The sequence below is a fragment of the Mesocricetus auratus genome, unplaced genomic scaffold, assembly GCF_017639785.1.
Source record: "Mesocricetus auratus isolate SY011 unplaced genomic scaffold, BCM_Maur_2.0 Super-Scaffold_100013, whole genome shotgun sequence".
Classification (NCBI taxonomy): Eukaryota; Metazoa; Chordata; class Mammalia; order Rodentia; family Cricetidae; genus Mesocricetus; species Mesocricetus auratus.
Window position 1 is genome coordinate 38089313 of NW_024429196.1, and position 17985 is coordinate 38107297.

Consider the following 17985-nt stretch of genomic DNA (forward strand, 5'->3'; position numbering starts at 1 on the left):
GGTATGGGGACCATACACTGGTTACTAGTCACTTTCAGAGTGAAAGTTGAGATTGTCACAGATAGCTCTGAAGTTAGTGAATAGTCTTTTATGTCTTACATTGCTTTCTTTTCTTCCATTTACTAATTTTTACTTTGCTTTGAAGAAATTTCCTTGGTAGAAGTTAATTTGGTAGTAAGTTAGTAGAAGTTAATTTCATTAGTTAACTGATCAATGAACAAGTAACAGGTCAATAATGCTATTTTGTTGATTTAAATTTGGTTCTTTGTTATTTTAGAAGCTAAATAGCTTAATGTCTACAAAGAAAGCATTTCAAGAGGCCATTTTAATGATACATAACAAGCCAAGCATTGTGTTTCACACTTGTAATCCAGCACTGTAGAAGTTGAGGCAGGAGGATTGCTGTATGTTCAAGGCCAGCCTAGGTTACAAAGGGAGACTATTTTAGAGAAATGAACAAACAAAAATAACCAAAAATAAAGCACATAATGACAGTGGGAAATAGCTTGTTAGCATCAAAGTCACACAAATGCAGTAGAAGTATGTGGCACAGGTACACTTATATTTACTGTGTTTATGTTCAACTTCCAGTAGGTTTTCTTTCACACATAAAAAAAGTAAATCATAACGCCATTGGTGTCAGTAGTGTTTTAATTGTGGCCATATATTGGCCCACAAAGGAGACAGTCATAGATTGTCTTCTTTCTATTCTTTATTCATATACATTAATTAATTATATACTTAATTGTTTAATATTAATTATATATGCCAATAATTGCTTTAATTGATTAATTATATACACACATTTTCCTATTTGGGCTGGTGAGGTGACTTAACAGGATAAGGAATTTGCCACCAAGCCTAACAACCTGAGTTTGATTCCTGGAACTCAATTGAAAGAATCAACTCCTCCAAATGTCTCTGTGCACCTTAGAGTGCATATGCACACATGGATATGTACACATACATGGGTATTTTAATATTAAAAGATATTACTATTGGGTTTATTTACTAAATATGAATCAGATACTAAGGTTTTAAAATAAATGTATAAAAAGTTTAATTTCTGAAAGTGAGTTAGCTGTGTAGCTAAGTCTCCATTTTTCAAATTTTAGAGTTTGCCTCTAAACAGGGCACCCTCATTACCTTACTGTGGAGTTTAGGGACTTGTGGTTTCTCCAAGCAATGAAGTCCCCTCAGTCTTTGTGTATCTGTGAGAAAGCCTTATGTTTACCTTATATATGGCTCTGTTTTATGTAAGAATTCTTGACAGACCTTTAAAGAAAAGAGGAGACCAAACAAATCCCCCCCGCAACAGGTTTTCTCTGTATAGTTTTGGAGCCTATTCTGGCACTTGCTCTGTAGACCAGGCTGGCCTCAAACTCACAGAGAACTGCCTGCCTCTGCCTCCTGAGTGCTGGGATTAAAGGAGTGTGCCACCAATGCCTGACCAAACAAAATTTCTGTAATCCTTAACATTAGAAAACAAAATACAAAAAACACTGGCATTACAGAGGTTAGATATAGCAAAACTCGTGGTCATTCTGAAATTTTGATTCCAACACCTCATGGAGAATATGAAATCTTAGAAATTATTGCCAAGACAGGAGACTTTTTGACAAATTAAAGGGAGATGATTACTTTGTTCCTGTGAACTAAGAAGGCACATGTGCAGGAGTCGTGTGTTTGCTTCCTTTGGCCAACATGTAGGATCTCTGGGTACTGTCTGTGACCTATGGACCACCAGCACCTCTGACCAGAAGACAGAAAGCTACCCTCTTTACCCTCCCATTGCCAACAATACATTTCAGGACCTAGAAAAGTTTAGGAATGTCCCCTCATTAAGCATTCATGGTATTCCCAAAAACCATTAACTTAATTTTGTTTTTAATGTAGGAAGACTGACGTCATCTTGGATTTTGTGCTTCCAAGAAAAACAAGCTTATCATCAGACAGCAATAAAACATTTTGTATGATTGGTCATTGCTTAACATCCCAAGATGAGTTTCTGCAATTAGCTGGAAAATGGGACCTTGGAAACTTGCTCCTTTTTAATGGTATATTTTCCTGTGAAGCGTTTCTAAACTTTTCTTAAAATTTCCATGTATTATATAAATTAACCTGACAATAATTCTGATCTCTCCTCATTGACTAATGTTTAATAAGTACTGTATTTCCAAGATTCTGAGATTCACTTTCAGGATGTTTTTAGTATGTTATAGCTGAACATTTTCTTACAATTGATGTATGATATGGAGATGTAGCTTCCAACTTCATCTCATATACTTAACATTACTTTGTAGTCTTGGGAAGTGCAGTGTCATAACTAATAAACCTATAATGGTTTTCTCTTATTTATGACTTTTAAAGAATTATTTATTGTCTGTGTATGGGTTTTTTGCCTGCTTATGTGACTGTGCACCACATATGTGCCCATAGAGGCCAGAAGACAGTGTCAGATCCCCTGTAGCTGGAACCACAGGAGGTTGCAAAAAATGGCCAGCTCTCTTAAGTACTGAGCCACCTCTCCAGCCCCTTTTTTATTCATGATTTTAGTACATTCTATCCAAATAACAAATTTATGCAAAAACAATGAAAACCACTTAAAAACTTTTAAGCCTGGCACATAAAGGCATTAGTTCAAATTTCATTTTAAAATGAAATACATCAAGAAGCAGTTTTCATCAAAAAATTCTAGGTATTCATTTATTAAAAAAACAAAGCAAAACAAATCCAAGCTTGGCTAAATTAAAATTCACTGTCTTAAGAAACAAATAGAAATTTTATCAAAAGCTTCCCAGTTTATATTATATACATCCAAGCATCTTTAACATAGTTGACATAGGTTAGTTTAGCCTTACAGTCACTTAGAAATTGAGACTTTATGAGTTTTATAAGATATAGTGAACAACTGAAAGAATCCGGTAGACAAACATACTCATATTCCTACCTCATTTCCTTGATATATATAAAATTATACTTGAAATGTTTTAAATAACTAGCTTTGTTTTTCTGCTATCCAGGAGCTAAAATTGGCTCACAAGAGGCCTTTTACCTGTATGCTTGTGGACCCAACTTCACATCCATAATGCCATGTAAATATGGCAAGCCAGTGCTTGACTACTCCAAATACATTAATAAAGAAATTTTGAGATGTGAACAAATCAGAGATCTTTTTATGACCAAGAAAGGTGTGGATGTTGGTCTCTTAATTGTAAGTTTTACTTTTATAAATTTACTTTTATAACATTGTAGTAGGTTTGTGTAGGTATGTTCATTGGCATGTTTAAGTAGCAGTTAGTTAGATGCATAGAGTTTTCCATTTTTTTTCTTTTCTTAGAATGTGGAGTTTTTTTCCTTAAAAAACTGTGAAACACTTTAATCTCTTGTTAAACTTGTTTCATGTATGCATATATATACATATGCATATATACTCATTTACTTGGAATTATATTTATATAGCAATTTTATCAGCCTAGTTTATTTTATACCTAGTAATATTTTAAGAAAAATGTTTATGATACATTGAAAATATAGCACTTTTAGCCTAACACACTCTTTTTTAAAAAGTCACACATTCCATTCTTTTTCATACTTAGAAATGAATACAAAGACTAACTTATAATATTAGTTGTAATTGCATGTATTAGGGGACCATGACAAGGTACACTGGACAAAGCAGTTTGTTGTGCAAGCCATGGAACCCTAGAGTCCATGTGAAGGTAGAAGGAAAACCGTATACATGTGATAACATGTACATGTGCACACACACAAATTAAAAATTAATTGCATATATTCAGGGCTTAGATAACTATTCTTTAGTATTAGTATAAAATGGGAATTTTGCTTTCAAAATATTGCTAATTTTTCTCTATTGCGTTTTTACATTATTGTTTTACTTTGTCTTACCAGTACACAGTTCAGGAGCAACTGATGGGGATTTTTGTTAGTAGCACCAGGCAGCTGGTTTAGTTTGTGTATGGATAAGACATAAGCTATGCTTAATGAGACAGACTACTTAAACTGCTATGGCTTCTTGTAAGTGACCAAAGCCCAGGATCCTCTCTGACTTCTTTAAGGAGTAGCTCAGAGAAGTTTGACGTGGACCAGTGCTGGTTGAAAAACTATCTGCAAGGAGAAATACTGAAATTTTGATTTAATTTTGTCTTCTTATGCTGACAGAGTAAAAATTAGTTCTAATTGAAAGAAAAATCTATTCATAGACACTTAAAAAATAAGAATAAAATTTTCTGTCATATAATATATCCCAACTACAGTTTCCCCTCCCTATATTCCTCCTAGTGACCTTCCACCTCCCTTCTCCCCGAGCTCCGCTCCCCCTTCATTTCCTCTTATAAAAAGAGCAGGCTCCAATAGACAACAGTCAAACATGACAAAGCAAGATTCAATAAGACAAGGCAAATGCCCTCATATGGAGGCTGGACAAGACAACCTAGTAGGAGGAAAAGGGTCTCAAAGAGTCAGAGATTCACCATTGCCTCTGTTAGGAGTTCCACAAAAACACCAAGTTAGCAGCTATAGTATATATGCAGAGAAACCTGGTTGTAGACCCAAGTAGGCCCTGTGCTTGCTGTTTCAGTCTCTATGAGCCAGTGTGAGCCCTGCCTAGTTTGATTCTATGGGCCATAGTCTCCTGATATCCTCCATCTCCCTTCCTTCCTCAGAGAGACTTTTAACTAAGTAGGCAGCCTGTGAGAAAATCCAAAACAAAAACTTGGGGTAAATTAACTCAGAGTCCTTATTTCTAAGAGAACAGTAACAAAAGGAAGCCAAGTGTGGCAGAAGACATAACTCTCCTATATTAAATATATAAAATCTTATCTATGTGTGTTTGAATATAGAACTAATAAAAATGTTCTCTGAATAATGAGAAAAAGGCTAGTTGTAATTAGTATTTATATTTTAATCACATGTTTATTCTGGATGTATCAAAGCTAGACTCATTAGCTGTGGTTTATGTTATTGGTAACAGTTTGATTAGCTTGTCATTCCGCTTTTATGAAGAAGATGTGCTTCTCTGTCTATCTTTGTTTAGTATAGTGGCTATCTCTTTAAAAATAAAAGTTAGCTAAGTATCTTTTTATGTTGAAATATTTATTTGCTAGTTGATAACTAACATTTTAAAATTTGTTATGTTACTAAAGGAAAATGTTTGTGTTTTAGGAAAGTCTTTCAGTTGTTTATACAACTTACTGTCCTGCTCAGTATACCATCTATGAACCCGTGATCCGACTCAAGGGCCAAGTAAAAACTCAACTCTCTCAGAGACCCTTCAGTTCAAAGGAAGCCCAGAGCATCTTGCTAGAACCTTCTCAACTGAAAAACCTCTGGCCTACAGAATGTAAAACCATCCAGGGTATTTTGCATGAGATTGGTGGAGCTGGTGTATTTGTTTTCCTCTTTGCTAGGGTAAGAATCATGATTATAGATTTTCTGAACAGAAGCTCCCTCTCTTTTATTGATAAATTGAAGGGGTTCTTGTAGAGTACCAAAAAAAAACTATACTCCGCTATGTAAAACTTTAAGACAAAAAATTATCACATATTACAGATGATACTAAGCTTTCTGTCAAGGATGATTAAGGTTTAATTCATGAAGATTTTAGAAGTTTTCTATTCACAAATATAATTAGAACAAGTAAATACTAACTTTTAAAACATCATCAGATTTTCACAGTATGTTCTTAACCAAATTCCATTAATGGGGCCACTTTTGATTTAATTTTGTAATAAAAGTGTATATCAGCATTTGTTGTTGTTAGAGTTTTTTTTTAATCTTGCTAGTGTCTTACCTACCCTAGTGTGTGTCATGTCTTGTCATCCTCTCACTGCTTTTCTCCCATCTAGTATCTAGTTGAATAGATTTTCTACAAATGTTTCAAAAGTAAAACTTTCATTCCTAATCATTATTTTGCTATCTCATTTTACATTATAATTCCAATATGTATGTCCTTGGTTTTTCTTGTTTTATCCAGGTTTAAATATAATTGGATCCTAGAAAAGAGATTTAATTTCTATTAAACATACATTTATGATCTTGCTAGTAGACTTTTAAAGTATGTTTTTGTATTTAAAATTCAGAAATTATGTTCAATATCCTTCTGTTTCCTATAAAGATAAATGTATCATCCCCAAAAGTCTTGTATGCACAACCTGTCTTTTAGCCTAATTTCCTGCCTAACAGGAACATGTATCTTCTTTAGGTGCTCTGGTGCAGGCCGTGACCTTCTAGATGTGCCCTGTGCTCCTTTCCCACTTATCCCTGCTTTGAAGGTAGTCTGGCTTCCTTTTCAGGCTAGCTTCTCAGCACAGCCTTCCTTAAACCAGCCCAGGAATCAGAAGTGGGTACTATGAAAGATTCTAAATATATGTGCAGTAGAAATCTAAATCCTGTTTTTGCCTTTTATCATGATAGTCATGCCTATGACTATCTTTTTTTGTGTTTGTGTTTGTTTTGTTTTTTTGAGACAGGATTTCTTTGTGTAGCTCTGGATGTTCGGGAACTCACTCTGTAGGCCAGGCTGGCTTTGAACTCACAGAGATCTGCTTGCCTATGCCTCCCAAATGCTGGGATTAAATATGTGCACCACCACTGCTGGGCTTCTTGTTGTTTTTGTTTTTGAGGCAGGGTTTCTCATGCCTTGTTCTTAAAAGTCAGAGATATTGGAGGCATTGGTTGAACTGTACTACTAGTTGCAACATGTGGCTTTTATTTTTCCTTTATCTTTATGTTAGAAAAGAGTCCTCACTGGTACATTGACCCTTTGATTCTTTATGCCTCTCCTTGAAGCACATCATGCTGTTGAGCCTGTGGAAAATTCAAATTCTATGATCCCATTTCAGATTATTAAGTATAAGATGCTACTGATCTCCAAGGCTGTCGGTGTTAACCTCTGTTTAAAAGAGAAAAATCACTTTTTTATTTTCAGGTTGTTGAACTCAGTGGTTGTGAAGAAACTCAAGCATTAGCATTGAGGGTTATATTGTCTTTGATTAAGTATAGCCAACAAAGAGCACATGAATTGGAAAATTGTAATGGACTTTCAATGATTCATCAAGTGTTGGTCAAACAGAAATGCATTGTTGGCTTTCACATTTTGAAGGTATGCCCTCACAAAATTTGTTCTTGTGGTTTCTATGCAGTGACAGTCACCTTTTATAATGATTTTATATTGCTAGTAAATGAAGGAAATTCATTTATGCTGTGTATTCACTCTCATTGAATTCTGGAAAGTGTTTAATTTCTTTCTTTATTTCTGTCTTGACCCATTTTTCATTCCGTAGTGGGTTATTCACTTTCCATGAGTTTGGATCTTTTGTTGTTGTTGCTATCCAGCTTTAATCCATGGTGATCTGACAGGATACGGGGAGTTATTTCAGTTTTCTTGTATCTGTTGAGAGTTACTTTGTGACCAAGTATGTGTGCAACAAGAATAAATCAAGGGCTAGACATTTGCCCAGTGGTAGAGTGCTTGTCTATAATATACAAACCCCAATTTCCATTTCTAGCACTGCAATTAATGAAGAATAAAAATGAGTTGTAGGTGGTTTTACCCTATGTTTAAAACCAAATAATCATAACTAGTTGAAAATTTATGATTTGCTACTAAATTGAATTGTTGTATAAAACAGTTATTTTGGGAAATGTTTAATTCCTCACTAGTTTTCCTTTAAATTTGTTGTTATGACTGCTGAGGTAGCAAACTTGATATTTCTAATGAGTTATTTGGTTATTCTGTTATTATTGCATTTTGCATTAATGCTCATTTTCTGTAGACTCTTCTTGAAGGTTGCTGTGGTGAAGAGGTTATCCACATCAATGAGCATGGAGATTTCAAGCTGGATGTCCAGTCTCATGCTATAATCCAAGATGTTAACCTGTTGCAGGAACTGTTGCTCGACTGGAAGATATGGAATAAAGCAGAGGCATGTGATGTGTACTTTTATTTCATCTGTGTATTGTGGTAAAGTAATATAGCATTCAGTTTGTTTATCCAGATCATGTTAAGTATGTTGTCCAGAATCATTACTTGTATGCAAATGTTGTACAACCATCACCAGTATTTATCTCCATAGATTTTTTTTTCATTTTATAAAACCAAAACTCTATACCCACCAAACATCTTTGCCTCTCCTCTTATTTCTATTTTGGGGTCTGTGATACTCTTAAGTATCTCATATAAATTTAATCATGCAGTATTTGTTTTTTTATGATTAGACTAGTATAATGCCCTCAGGATTCATCCAGGATGGTTGTTCTTCTGAGGTTGAGTAATATTCCAGTGTGAGTATATGCTATGGCGTTCTGGACCTCTCACCTTCCAAAGGACATTTAAATATAATTACCTAAATAAACAGTTTAAAGGACATGAAGTTGAAAGGAGGGGTGAGGAACATCTGGAAGGAGTCATAGGAGGAGTGTGAATATGATAAAAATGCATTAAATGTATGTATAAATTTATTAAAGAATTAATAAACATTTTAAAACAATTATTAATTTTTGTTTTTGGAGGAGAGGATCATTTTGTTTTTTCAATGTAATGTTAATTATAAATGTAAATCTGGAGGCTTGTTCCCTGTGTAGAGTTTTGAACTGCATGAGGTAATGATGAGCTGAAAGGAATACATTTTAAAATTTTCTTGTCCCAACTCCAACAAATTTAATCTGTGACATAGAATATGCATAGTGTTAAGTAGTTATGTTTCAAGTCTTCAAAGAGGCTCATGGTGTGTTTTCTATAACTGTGTGCTAATTGGTGCATGTTTGTCTTCTCAGAAAGGTGTGTGGGAAACTCTGCTAGCAGCTCTGGAAGTCCTCATCCGGGCAGAGCACGAGTATCAGCAGTTTAATATTAAGCAGTTGCTGAATGCCCATGTAGTTCATCACTTCCTACTGACTTGTCAGGTTTTACAGGTACTTTTCATGTAGCTTCTCTGCGGAGATATCTCCTGCAGTTGCTTCTGTTTAATAACCTACTGTTGTGCACATCAAGATTTCACAGGCCTGTCAATGGGAATTTTTTTTCTGTCTTTTGTCTTACCTACTCTGCAAGCCTATTTTCTTTCAGCTTTTGCCTTCTGATTTTTACACTGTCATCTTCTCTATCTCAAACTACAAGAAAACAACTAGTAAATTTCTGCATGTTTCTTTGTGTTGAAGTATAATAATTTTGTAGTTTCATGAACAACAACTCATTATATAGTTTTTAAATAACAGCTTACACATATATATGCTTTTAATAAATACAACTTATTGTAGGTCTATTTTATATGTTAATTAGCAACATATAACTATATCCAAAATGGTATGTTAAAAAGTGACAGTAGCTTACATTCTATGTCTGTGCTATGATCTGCCTTTACAGTGTCTTTTTTTTATCTGCTTGGTTGATATAGGGGACTATTTCCCAAGGTCTTATTTTTGTTTTTAATGTTTGAAGCATCCATTGGTCTTTTCAAGTGAAATAAGTCCAGATAAGGTGGGATCTATGGGACTTTATTATTTCATGAGGCTAATGCCTTTGCTTCCATAGCCTGACACCTTCACAATATAGTTGGGTTAAAATCCAAATACAATGGCATGCCAGCCTCTTAGGCCACTAAACCCCTGGTATTCTTTCCTCCTATATCCACAAATGAGAGAGTCCCCTTCCTCTGGCACATGATCCTCCTTTTGCCTTGGATATTGTTGATCCTGTTCTTTACATTTGGCCCACATGTACTTACTCCTGGGCCTTCTAATCTTTACACTTTCGTATCTCCTTAAACATGCTCCTGGAAAGAAGCCTTCCCTGACTTTTTTCATCTTAATTGGCTCCTTCTACTTTATGCATTTGTTCCCACTGTATATATGTAGTGGGATTTTATGTTGCTCATGATATTACAGTTTATTTCCCTCTGTAAATCTTCTGAAAGTTAGACATGGTGTTTTTGTTGCTGCTGCTATTAACCACACTCTGACCTCTGTATCAGGAACACATAGGCACTAAATGAATACTTGCCTTTAAAGGCATTATATGTACCTTTCTGGGCCCCTGTGGTACTTCAGGTTATTGTCTTTGATTTCTTAGCTTGCTGAATATTTTATGTATCATTTGTGCTTCTATTTTCCTCTACATTTGTTTGTTTATCCATTTTGAAATTTATTGCCAATTTGCAGTAATTGTATGACCATGTGATATTCAGCCTTTTCAATACATTTTCCTTTTCCATAATTCTTCTGCAAAATGTTTTAAAAACGCAGGTAGCAATTCCTTCTTCTGAAAGGTCTTTTTTTTAAACCTTTCATTCATAAAGTCTGTTTATTACATTTTATTAAACATGAATCATATGTAAAGAGATGAACTTGGTCTTTGCATTTACAATATCTCAGTGTCTGTGGCATTTTAAAAAGAATAATGAATTAGAATCACAATGAATATGAGACAATTTCTTTAGTTACTAAGTAAAGTGTACAGTGTCTGTGGCATTTTAAAAAGAATAATGAATTAGAATCACAATGAATATGAGACAATTTCTTTAGTTACTAAGTAAAGTGTACAGGCCCTGAGCTAAGGTGATAGAGAGTGTAAAGTAGGAAGCAAATATGAAAGAGATTAAAAAGATATCACTACTAAGACTAGTTCTGTTTTAGTAGAGTTGTCAGGAGTCTATATATTATGTTATATTATTATATACACACATATATATGAAAACACTAAAAACTGTTAGGCTGAAGAATGATAGCATCAAAAAAGCGACCAAGTTTTATTTTTTCATACAGCCTACATCAGGGCTTTCAGTAGGGCACTCGGTGGCAGTGGCTGTGAACCCAGGCAAGCAGCCTACCTAGAATATAATGAAGACTGAAAATTTTTTGCCTTAGGAATATCCATTCTCCAAGATGAAAACAGGAGATAGGAGCTATAGAAAGAGTAACCAAAGAGAAGAACCTGGAAGGTCAGGAGAGTGAAATCTGGGGTGAGAAAAGTACAAAGAAATAGCACAAGGGGACATGTGATGGAGAAAGCTCACTGATGATACAAGCAAGAGAGCTGGGAAGGTAAAAGAGGCATGGATTATATAGCATATGACTTGGAAGTGAAGAGGTGTAACTTCTTGTTTTAATCTGGACAGTTGAGAGAATTTAACAGATTTTGTTCTTAAATCTGAGATAGTTGGATGACTAAATTATCTCAGAATTAACAACTCCCTTTTAAGTATTCTGATTCAGCAGTATATCAGAGTAAATGGAGTGGAGGAAGATCTTTGTGTTATATTTGGACATAAGGAGACAGAAGACAAGGCAGTTTTATATTCTGTGCTCTTAATCAGGAAGTTAATTACTAGCCTCTGGGAAGATGGAGTTGAAGGACATAAACAAGTTATGTCAGCCTCTATTTTTAGTAATGCAAGACATCCTACCAAGTTCTATAATCTAAGCAATTGATAGAACAGCACAAAGGTGCTGGGGGCCTGAGTTTAGGTTATAGTCTGAGCAATTATTTGTTTCTTTGTGTGGTTCATGTTAGTTAAATAACTACTTTAAGCCCATATTCTAGAAGTGAAAGATAAGACCACTGCAGAAACCATTGTGAGAAAGGACTTTGTAAGTCAGGGCACAGTATAGCACTATAACTAGTTTGCTCTATTGCAAGAGGTTCTTCCAGATCTAGTAACCATAGTGGAGTCATAGTACTAAGAGTGATACTAGTATTAAAAGAAGTAAGTTTTATACACTAAAAAGAATCAGTTTGGAACATTTCCAATTTGGTGATTATAGATCTTCATCTATGAAGTCTGTCAAGGTAACCCCCAAATCCAAAAACCTGAAATCTAACACTTTTCTTCCAGCCTTTTAAATTACAAGATGGTTGTCCTGCATAGGAATTAGTGTCTGAGGCAATGTCCTAAGAGACTGTGTCATTTAATTCTTAAAATGATCTTATATACTATTATTAACATTATTCATATAGACAGAGACAGCATGTCAATGTTAATGTAAGTGTAGGGTCACATTGCATACTTGGACACTTTAGCTTTTTAGTCCATGTTTGTGAGTTTGGCAGTATAACTTGGCTCCGTTAACTAAATTAAGAGGGCTAGAATTAAATTAGCATCACTTTTAATGAATTTTTAATGGCAAGATTACTTGAGCCTCAATTTTAATGGTAAATATATTCATACTTGAGTAGTAAACCTACAAAATTCTTTCTTAAGAATAATATCAGTGAGATGATTCTGCAGGTAGAGTGTTTGCCATGTAGACCTGATAACCTGAATTTGATCCCCAGAACCCACATAAGGGTAGAAGGAGAAACCTAGACACCAAATTGTCTTCTGACTTCTACATGTGCACCCTTACACACACTAATAATAGTTATAATAATTATTGTTTTTAAAAGGCCATCTTTTTTAAATGAAAAATATTAGTTGGTAGTTCTCTAAATATAAAAATTGTTTTGGCTTTTATTTTTTCAGGAACACCGAGAGGGGCAGCTTACATCCTTGCCCCGGGAGGTCTGCAGATCATTTGTGAAAATCATTGCTGAAGTCCTTGGATCTCCTCCAGACTTGGAATTATTGACAATTATTTTTAATTTCCTGTTAGCAGTACACCCGCCTACTAATACTTACGTTTGTCACAACCCCATAAACTTCTACTTCTCTTTGCACATAGGTAAGTATGGTCATTGTTGGATCTTAACTGTTTCCATTGTGTTTTTCCTGCTGATCCACATTTGTTTTGATATTCATTGAGTGGTTTCTCTGTGCTGGAAATGGCCCTAATTTTATCTTGGGGATAGAAGGCAGTGAGTTACAGGATAAACCAAATTGGCTTCTGCCTCCAGAGATCTTGAATACCAAGAGGAGGGACAAGGTATGTATTTCGAAAAGAACAATTAATAGCAGGTAACCTAGCCAGCTTTTTTAAAACTAGGGAGATAAAACATGATAAGAAAGTTTGCAAGGGTGAAACTATGAGAGAGCTAGGTAGTAAATCTAAAATGGAAATCTGGTTGTATAACAACCATTTAAAGAAATGTATAAGCCGGGCTGTGGTGGCGCACGCCTTTAATCCCAGCACTCGGGAGGCAGAGGCAGGCGGATCTCTGTGAGTTCGAGGCTGGGCTGGACCGACAGCCTCCAAAACAATACAGAGAAACCCTGTCTCGTAAAAACCAAAAAAAAAAATGTATAAATAAAATGAATGATCATCAATAAAACTTCAAATGAAATTAGATAGCATGACTTCATGTTAGGTTAGCACAGTTAATGAGTAAAGTACTGCATAAGGCTCTAGAATCAGAATAGTTCAGAGATTAGTAAAATGTTTCCATAAGAGGCTTATATCTGGTAGAGGGGACAGAGAAATGAACAGATAGTTATACTAGGCTTGTGGACAGCACAGAGATATAGAAGCCATTAATATGTGGGTGTATGTGTTTTTTCTAGTAGTATAGTGCAGGGGCTGTGGGATGGCGGGCTATTTCCTGAAGTAGGTATTTTCTTAGAGTCTAAAGGAAATAAGAAAAGAGCAATGGATCATGGATCGCAGACTGATGGCTGAGAGGCCAGCATGGGACTGATCCAGAACCCCTGAATGTGGGTGTCAGTGAGGAGGCCTCGGCAATCTTTGGGGCCTCAGGTACTAGATCAATATTTAGCCCTGGCATCTGAAAGGACTTTGGGAGCCCATTCCACATGGAGGGATGTTCTCTCAGCCTAGACACATGGGGGAGGGCCTAGGCCCTGTCCTGGATGATATGACAGACTTTGGAGATTCCCCCATGAAGGGCCTCACCCTCCTTGGAGAGTCAAATGGGGATTGGATGGGGGATTGGGGGGTTTGGGGGAGAAGAGAGGAGGAAGAGGGAGCTGGGGTTGACATGTAAAGCAAGATTTTTCTAATTTAAATAAAAAATATTAAAAAAAAAAGAGCAATGGAAAGGCCATTCCAGGCAAAAACTGACAAGGAACCTATATGTCAACTTGACACAAGCTAGAGTCATCAGAAAGGAAGGTCCCTCAATTGAGAAAATGTCTCCATAAGATCCCGCTGTAGGCAGCCTCAGAGTGGAGCAACAGAAGATCCTGCTTTAACCAAGCCTGGGTCATTTTCTCAATTAGTGATTGATGGGGGACAGCCCAGCCCTTTGTGGGTGGGGCCAATCCTGGGCTAGTGGCCTTGATTTCTATAAGAAAGCAGACTGAGCAAGTCATGTAGGGCAGGCCAGTAAGCAGTACCCCTCCATCATCTCTGCATCAGCTCCTGCCTCCAGATTCCTGCCCTACCTGAGTTCCTGTTCTAACTTCCTTTGGTGATGAACATTGGTACAGAAGTATAAACTGAATAAGCCCTTTCCTCTCCAAGTTACTTTGGTTATGGTGTTTCATCAAAGCAATATTAACCCTAACTAAGACCCACAATTAGAGAGAGGCATGAAAGACATGGAGCTTGAGCTTTATCTAAGGTATTAAGGCAACAGGAAGCCTCTGGGGTATGTTAAGTCATGCCAGTATTTGTCAGAATTCTGGTACTCTGAAGATCTTGGATAGACAAGACATCTACCAGTTCTGACTTAGAAAGCTATCCTACTGATCCAGTGGGGAGATGATTGAATGAAGAAATGATCAAACCTGAAAATTGGGAGAACCTAGTGACATGGGTGAAAAACAGCAGGTACACAGGTAGTTCCAACTCTCAACAGGGGATGAGTGGGAAATTCTCCCACAGTATTCAGAGAACAACAGAAGTTGTGATTAAGAGCAGAAAGATAGTGTAGTTGTATGTTTATGGTACATTTAAAAATTCAAGGTGGAAAATTTCAAAGTAGGAAGCTAAAAAGGATGATTAAACTGAAAGATTACCTAGGATTCATATCATACACTGAAGGGGATTTATAAAAACATAAGAGATGGGTTGGAGAGGTGACTCGGTGCCTAAGAACACTTGCTGCTCTTCCAGAGGACCCAAGTTCAGTTTCCAGCACCCAATACTGCCTATTACTCTAACTCCAGAGGCTCTGATACCTTCTTCTGACCTTTGCAGGCACCAGGTAAACATATGGCAGACACACATACATACACATAAATTAAAACATAAATCTAATATACAGGCATATGGCACAGTCCTTACTCAAGGAATAAACGAGTAAACAGTCTATTTATAGAAATCATAATTATACTTGAAAGGGGAATAGTAAAATGTGAAACCTCAGAAATAATTGTTAATACACAGAGTTCAAAGAAAGTAGAAGTTAATGTGGGCTATGATAAGCAACAGCCGCAAAATCCATAGTGAGAAATTGTAGAATGAATCCTTACATGCTACATTTGACAGTAGGAAGCAGGCCTTATTTGTTTCTTTTGAACATTTTTGCCAAAATTCATGCTTAAGTATAATAAAGGTTATTTTGTTTCCGATTATAAATTTTTGCTGTCTCAAAACTACTTTGAATTCCAGATGGCAAGATCTTCCAGGAGAAAGTGCAGTCAATCATGTACCTGCGGCATTCTAGCAGTGGAGGGCAATCTTTTCCCAGCCCTGAATTTCTGGTAATAAGTCCATCTGCCTTTACTGCAGCACCTTCTGAAGGTAATAATAACAAAGATTAAACTACAGATCATCTTATTTCAGTTATGACTATTCATGAACTGTTAAATTGTACATGTTGTAGCAATATAATATAACCTGATATAGCCAAAGTAGTATGTTTAGTACATTTTATGTACACATACACACACACACACACACACACACCGAGAGAGAAATATATATACACACACTCTCTCACACAGAGAGACAAATATATATATATATATGTATGTATGTATGTATGTATATATATACACACCCTCTCTCTCTCTCTCTCTCTCTCTCTCTCTCTCTCTCTCTCTCTCTCTCTCTCTCTACACACACACACACACACACACACACACACACACACACACACACACACACAAAGACATGGGAGTGAGAGGAAAATGTGAGAAAAGGGGCCTAGAAGAAGTTGCAGGGGTTGGAGTGAGATTTAGCAAAAATAAAATAAGAAATCCATTTTCACAGCCTCTGGTATCAGTATTTTATACTAAAACTAACAACACACCTAGAGCAGGTCTTTGGAGGATCCCAAAATAGATGAGGCTCATACTATCTCATCATTGCATTATTGTCCTTTTACCATAGTCATTTGTATTTCATTAAGCTTCTGGTTTGCTTTCCAATTTAGCTTAAAAAATATTGGTTGTCTTGTTCTCCCCTTTGCCACACAGCTCACTTGTTAGGTTCACTGTACCCTATGTTGGTATATTTCTACAATATGACTAATTATGAAGACTTGCAAGTACTTCTAGAACCCTATTGTTCTGCCCTGTTCTATCTGTGAGGTTGATTTTCAGTTGCCTGCATCACTCTAACTAATTTCAGATGCAGTTGTACCCTCGTTTTTTTCTAGGTATTTTGGATAGAATTTTTAAAGCAGCTTTGCCCTCCATCTAGAAAGAACATCCTCTGGGAATTTCTGGTAGCTAGAAAAGAAGGCAGTCATCCTCTAACAACCTCCTATTTCTGGCTTCTGTGACACTGCCCCCGTTCCCTGTGCTTCTACTTGTATTAGTTAAGCCTAGTTCCCATTAGCCAGAAGCTGCAGCAGTTTTCTTGATGCTGTCTTCAGTGTCCTATCCTGTGGCTGTTGACTTGAAAAACTCAACTGTGGCTCCCAGCCAGCCAGCTTCACTGCCAAACACTAGAACGAGCTTTAAATGCTTGCTCCATCATTACTTGTATGCTCAGAATTGATTCCATTTCTTTCTCCATGGAATGAATACTTACGTCTTTAAACTCATAGTAACTTCCTATCTTTGTAATTACTTTTAGTAGACTATCCATGTTTTTATAAAAAACACAATTTGTGTAGATTTTCTGGTTATGGATTGGCCTTACTTGTTTCCCTTTCCCAATATCTGTCTTTTTCATGCTGGTCATGGCTTTTATTGTCAGGACAGCCTCATCTTCTTCTGTAGCTTTACTACAAACAACTATTAAGTCTCAGAGGCAAAATAGAGCTACGGTAGGGGACAAGATGTATAGGTGTTAATTTCTAATCATGTTTATTTTCCAAAGCATTTCAGTTTTTCTCTAGTTAATTTAATGGTATTTATTACAATATTTAAGGCCATGTTTTAATTAGTTTCATCTAGTATTTTGTAGGAAATGTATTTCTTAAAATTGTATCAGGCTGAAATATTTTCAAATATAGTCATATTCCATTTTTTGCTGGAATTTTTGACAATCTTTTGGCAACTTTAGCCTGCCAGCCAAAATCAAGAATACTAGGAACAAGTTCCAAGCTGTGTATCTCTTTAATAGCACAAAACTTTGCCTCTAAAATAGTTCATTCAGGAGCTCTTTATTATGTCATACGTACAAAATTTGAACATGCATATGAGTACCTGATTATCTCCAAACACTATATACCTCTCTCCTGTATTCTGGAAGAATAGGTATAGGCCAGAGCATTAGAATGTAAATTCTTAGCTGTTGGACTGGTGCTGCTCCATTACTGAATGAAGTTCATGGCCAAATGTTGGGAAATCTGAGCTTATATCCTATGCTATTGTCCTAAAGGGTTTTTCTGGTCTCCTGAACATAGTGTTAGAATCATTAAATTGGAGAGCCATGAAGAAGAGAGATGATTACCTCTCATTAGTAAATAACTGCAGAAATAAAAGGGAAAGAAGAGACTAGTCTTAGGGCCATTTTTGTGATGACAAGTACTACCTTTTATTAAGCACCTTTTACAGTCCAGGTATAGCACACATGATCTTTCTTCATACTTAAAACACCCTGCAGAGTGGATATCCTGAACTCTCATCATACATTTGCAGAAACTACCACTTATGTAGTAATTAAATGATTTACCTATGGTCACTGAACTAACAGAACTTTTATTTAAATCACTCGTTTCTTATTACAAAGCCTGAA

The 17985-nt window shown here is 36.0% G+C and overlaps 1 protein-coding gene across 4 annotated transcripts in view; it reads left to right on the forward strand.

The window, feature by feature from the left end:
- Window positions 1-17985, forward strand: part of Lyst (lysosomal trafficking regulator) — a 165957-nt gene that overhangs the window by 69322 nt on the left and 78650 nt on the right. For all 4 annotated transcript variants that reach the window (XM_040755607.1, XM_040755606.1, XM_040755610.1 and 1 more), the window contains exons 15-22: window positions 1897-2057; window positions 3024-3214; window positions 5185-5430; window positions 6950-7123; window positions 7797-7946; window positions 8797-8934; window positions 12480-12678; window positions 15466-15597. In XM_040755607.1, coding sequence (XP_040611541.1) covers window positions 1897-2057; window positions 3024-3214; window positions 5185-5430; window positions 6950-7123; window positions 7797-7946; window positions 8797-8934; window positions 12480-12678; window positions 15466-15597 — 1391 coding nt within the window. The remainder of the gene's footprint in view (window positions 1-1896; window positions 2058-3023; window positions 3215-5184; window positions 5431-6949; window positions 7124-7796; window positions 7947-8796; window positions 8935-12479; window positions 12679-15465; window positions 15598-17985) is intronic.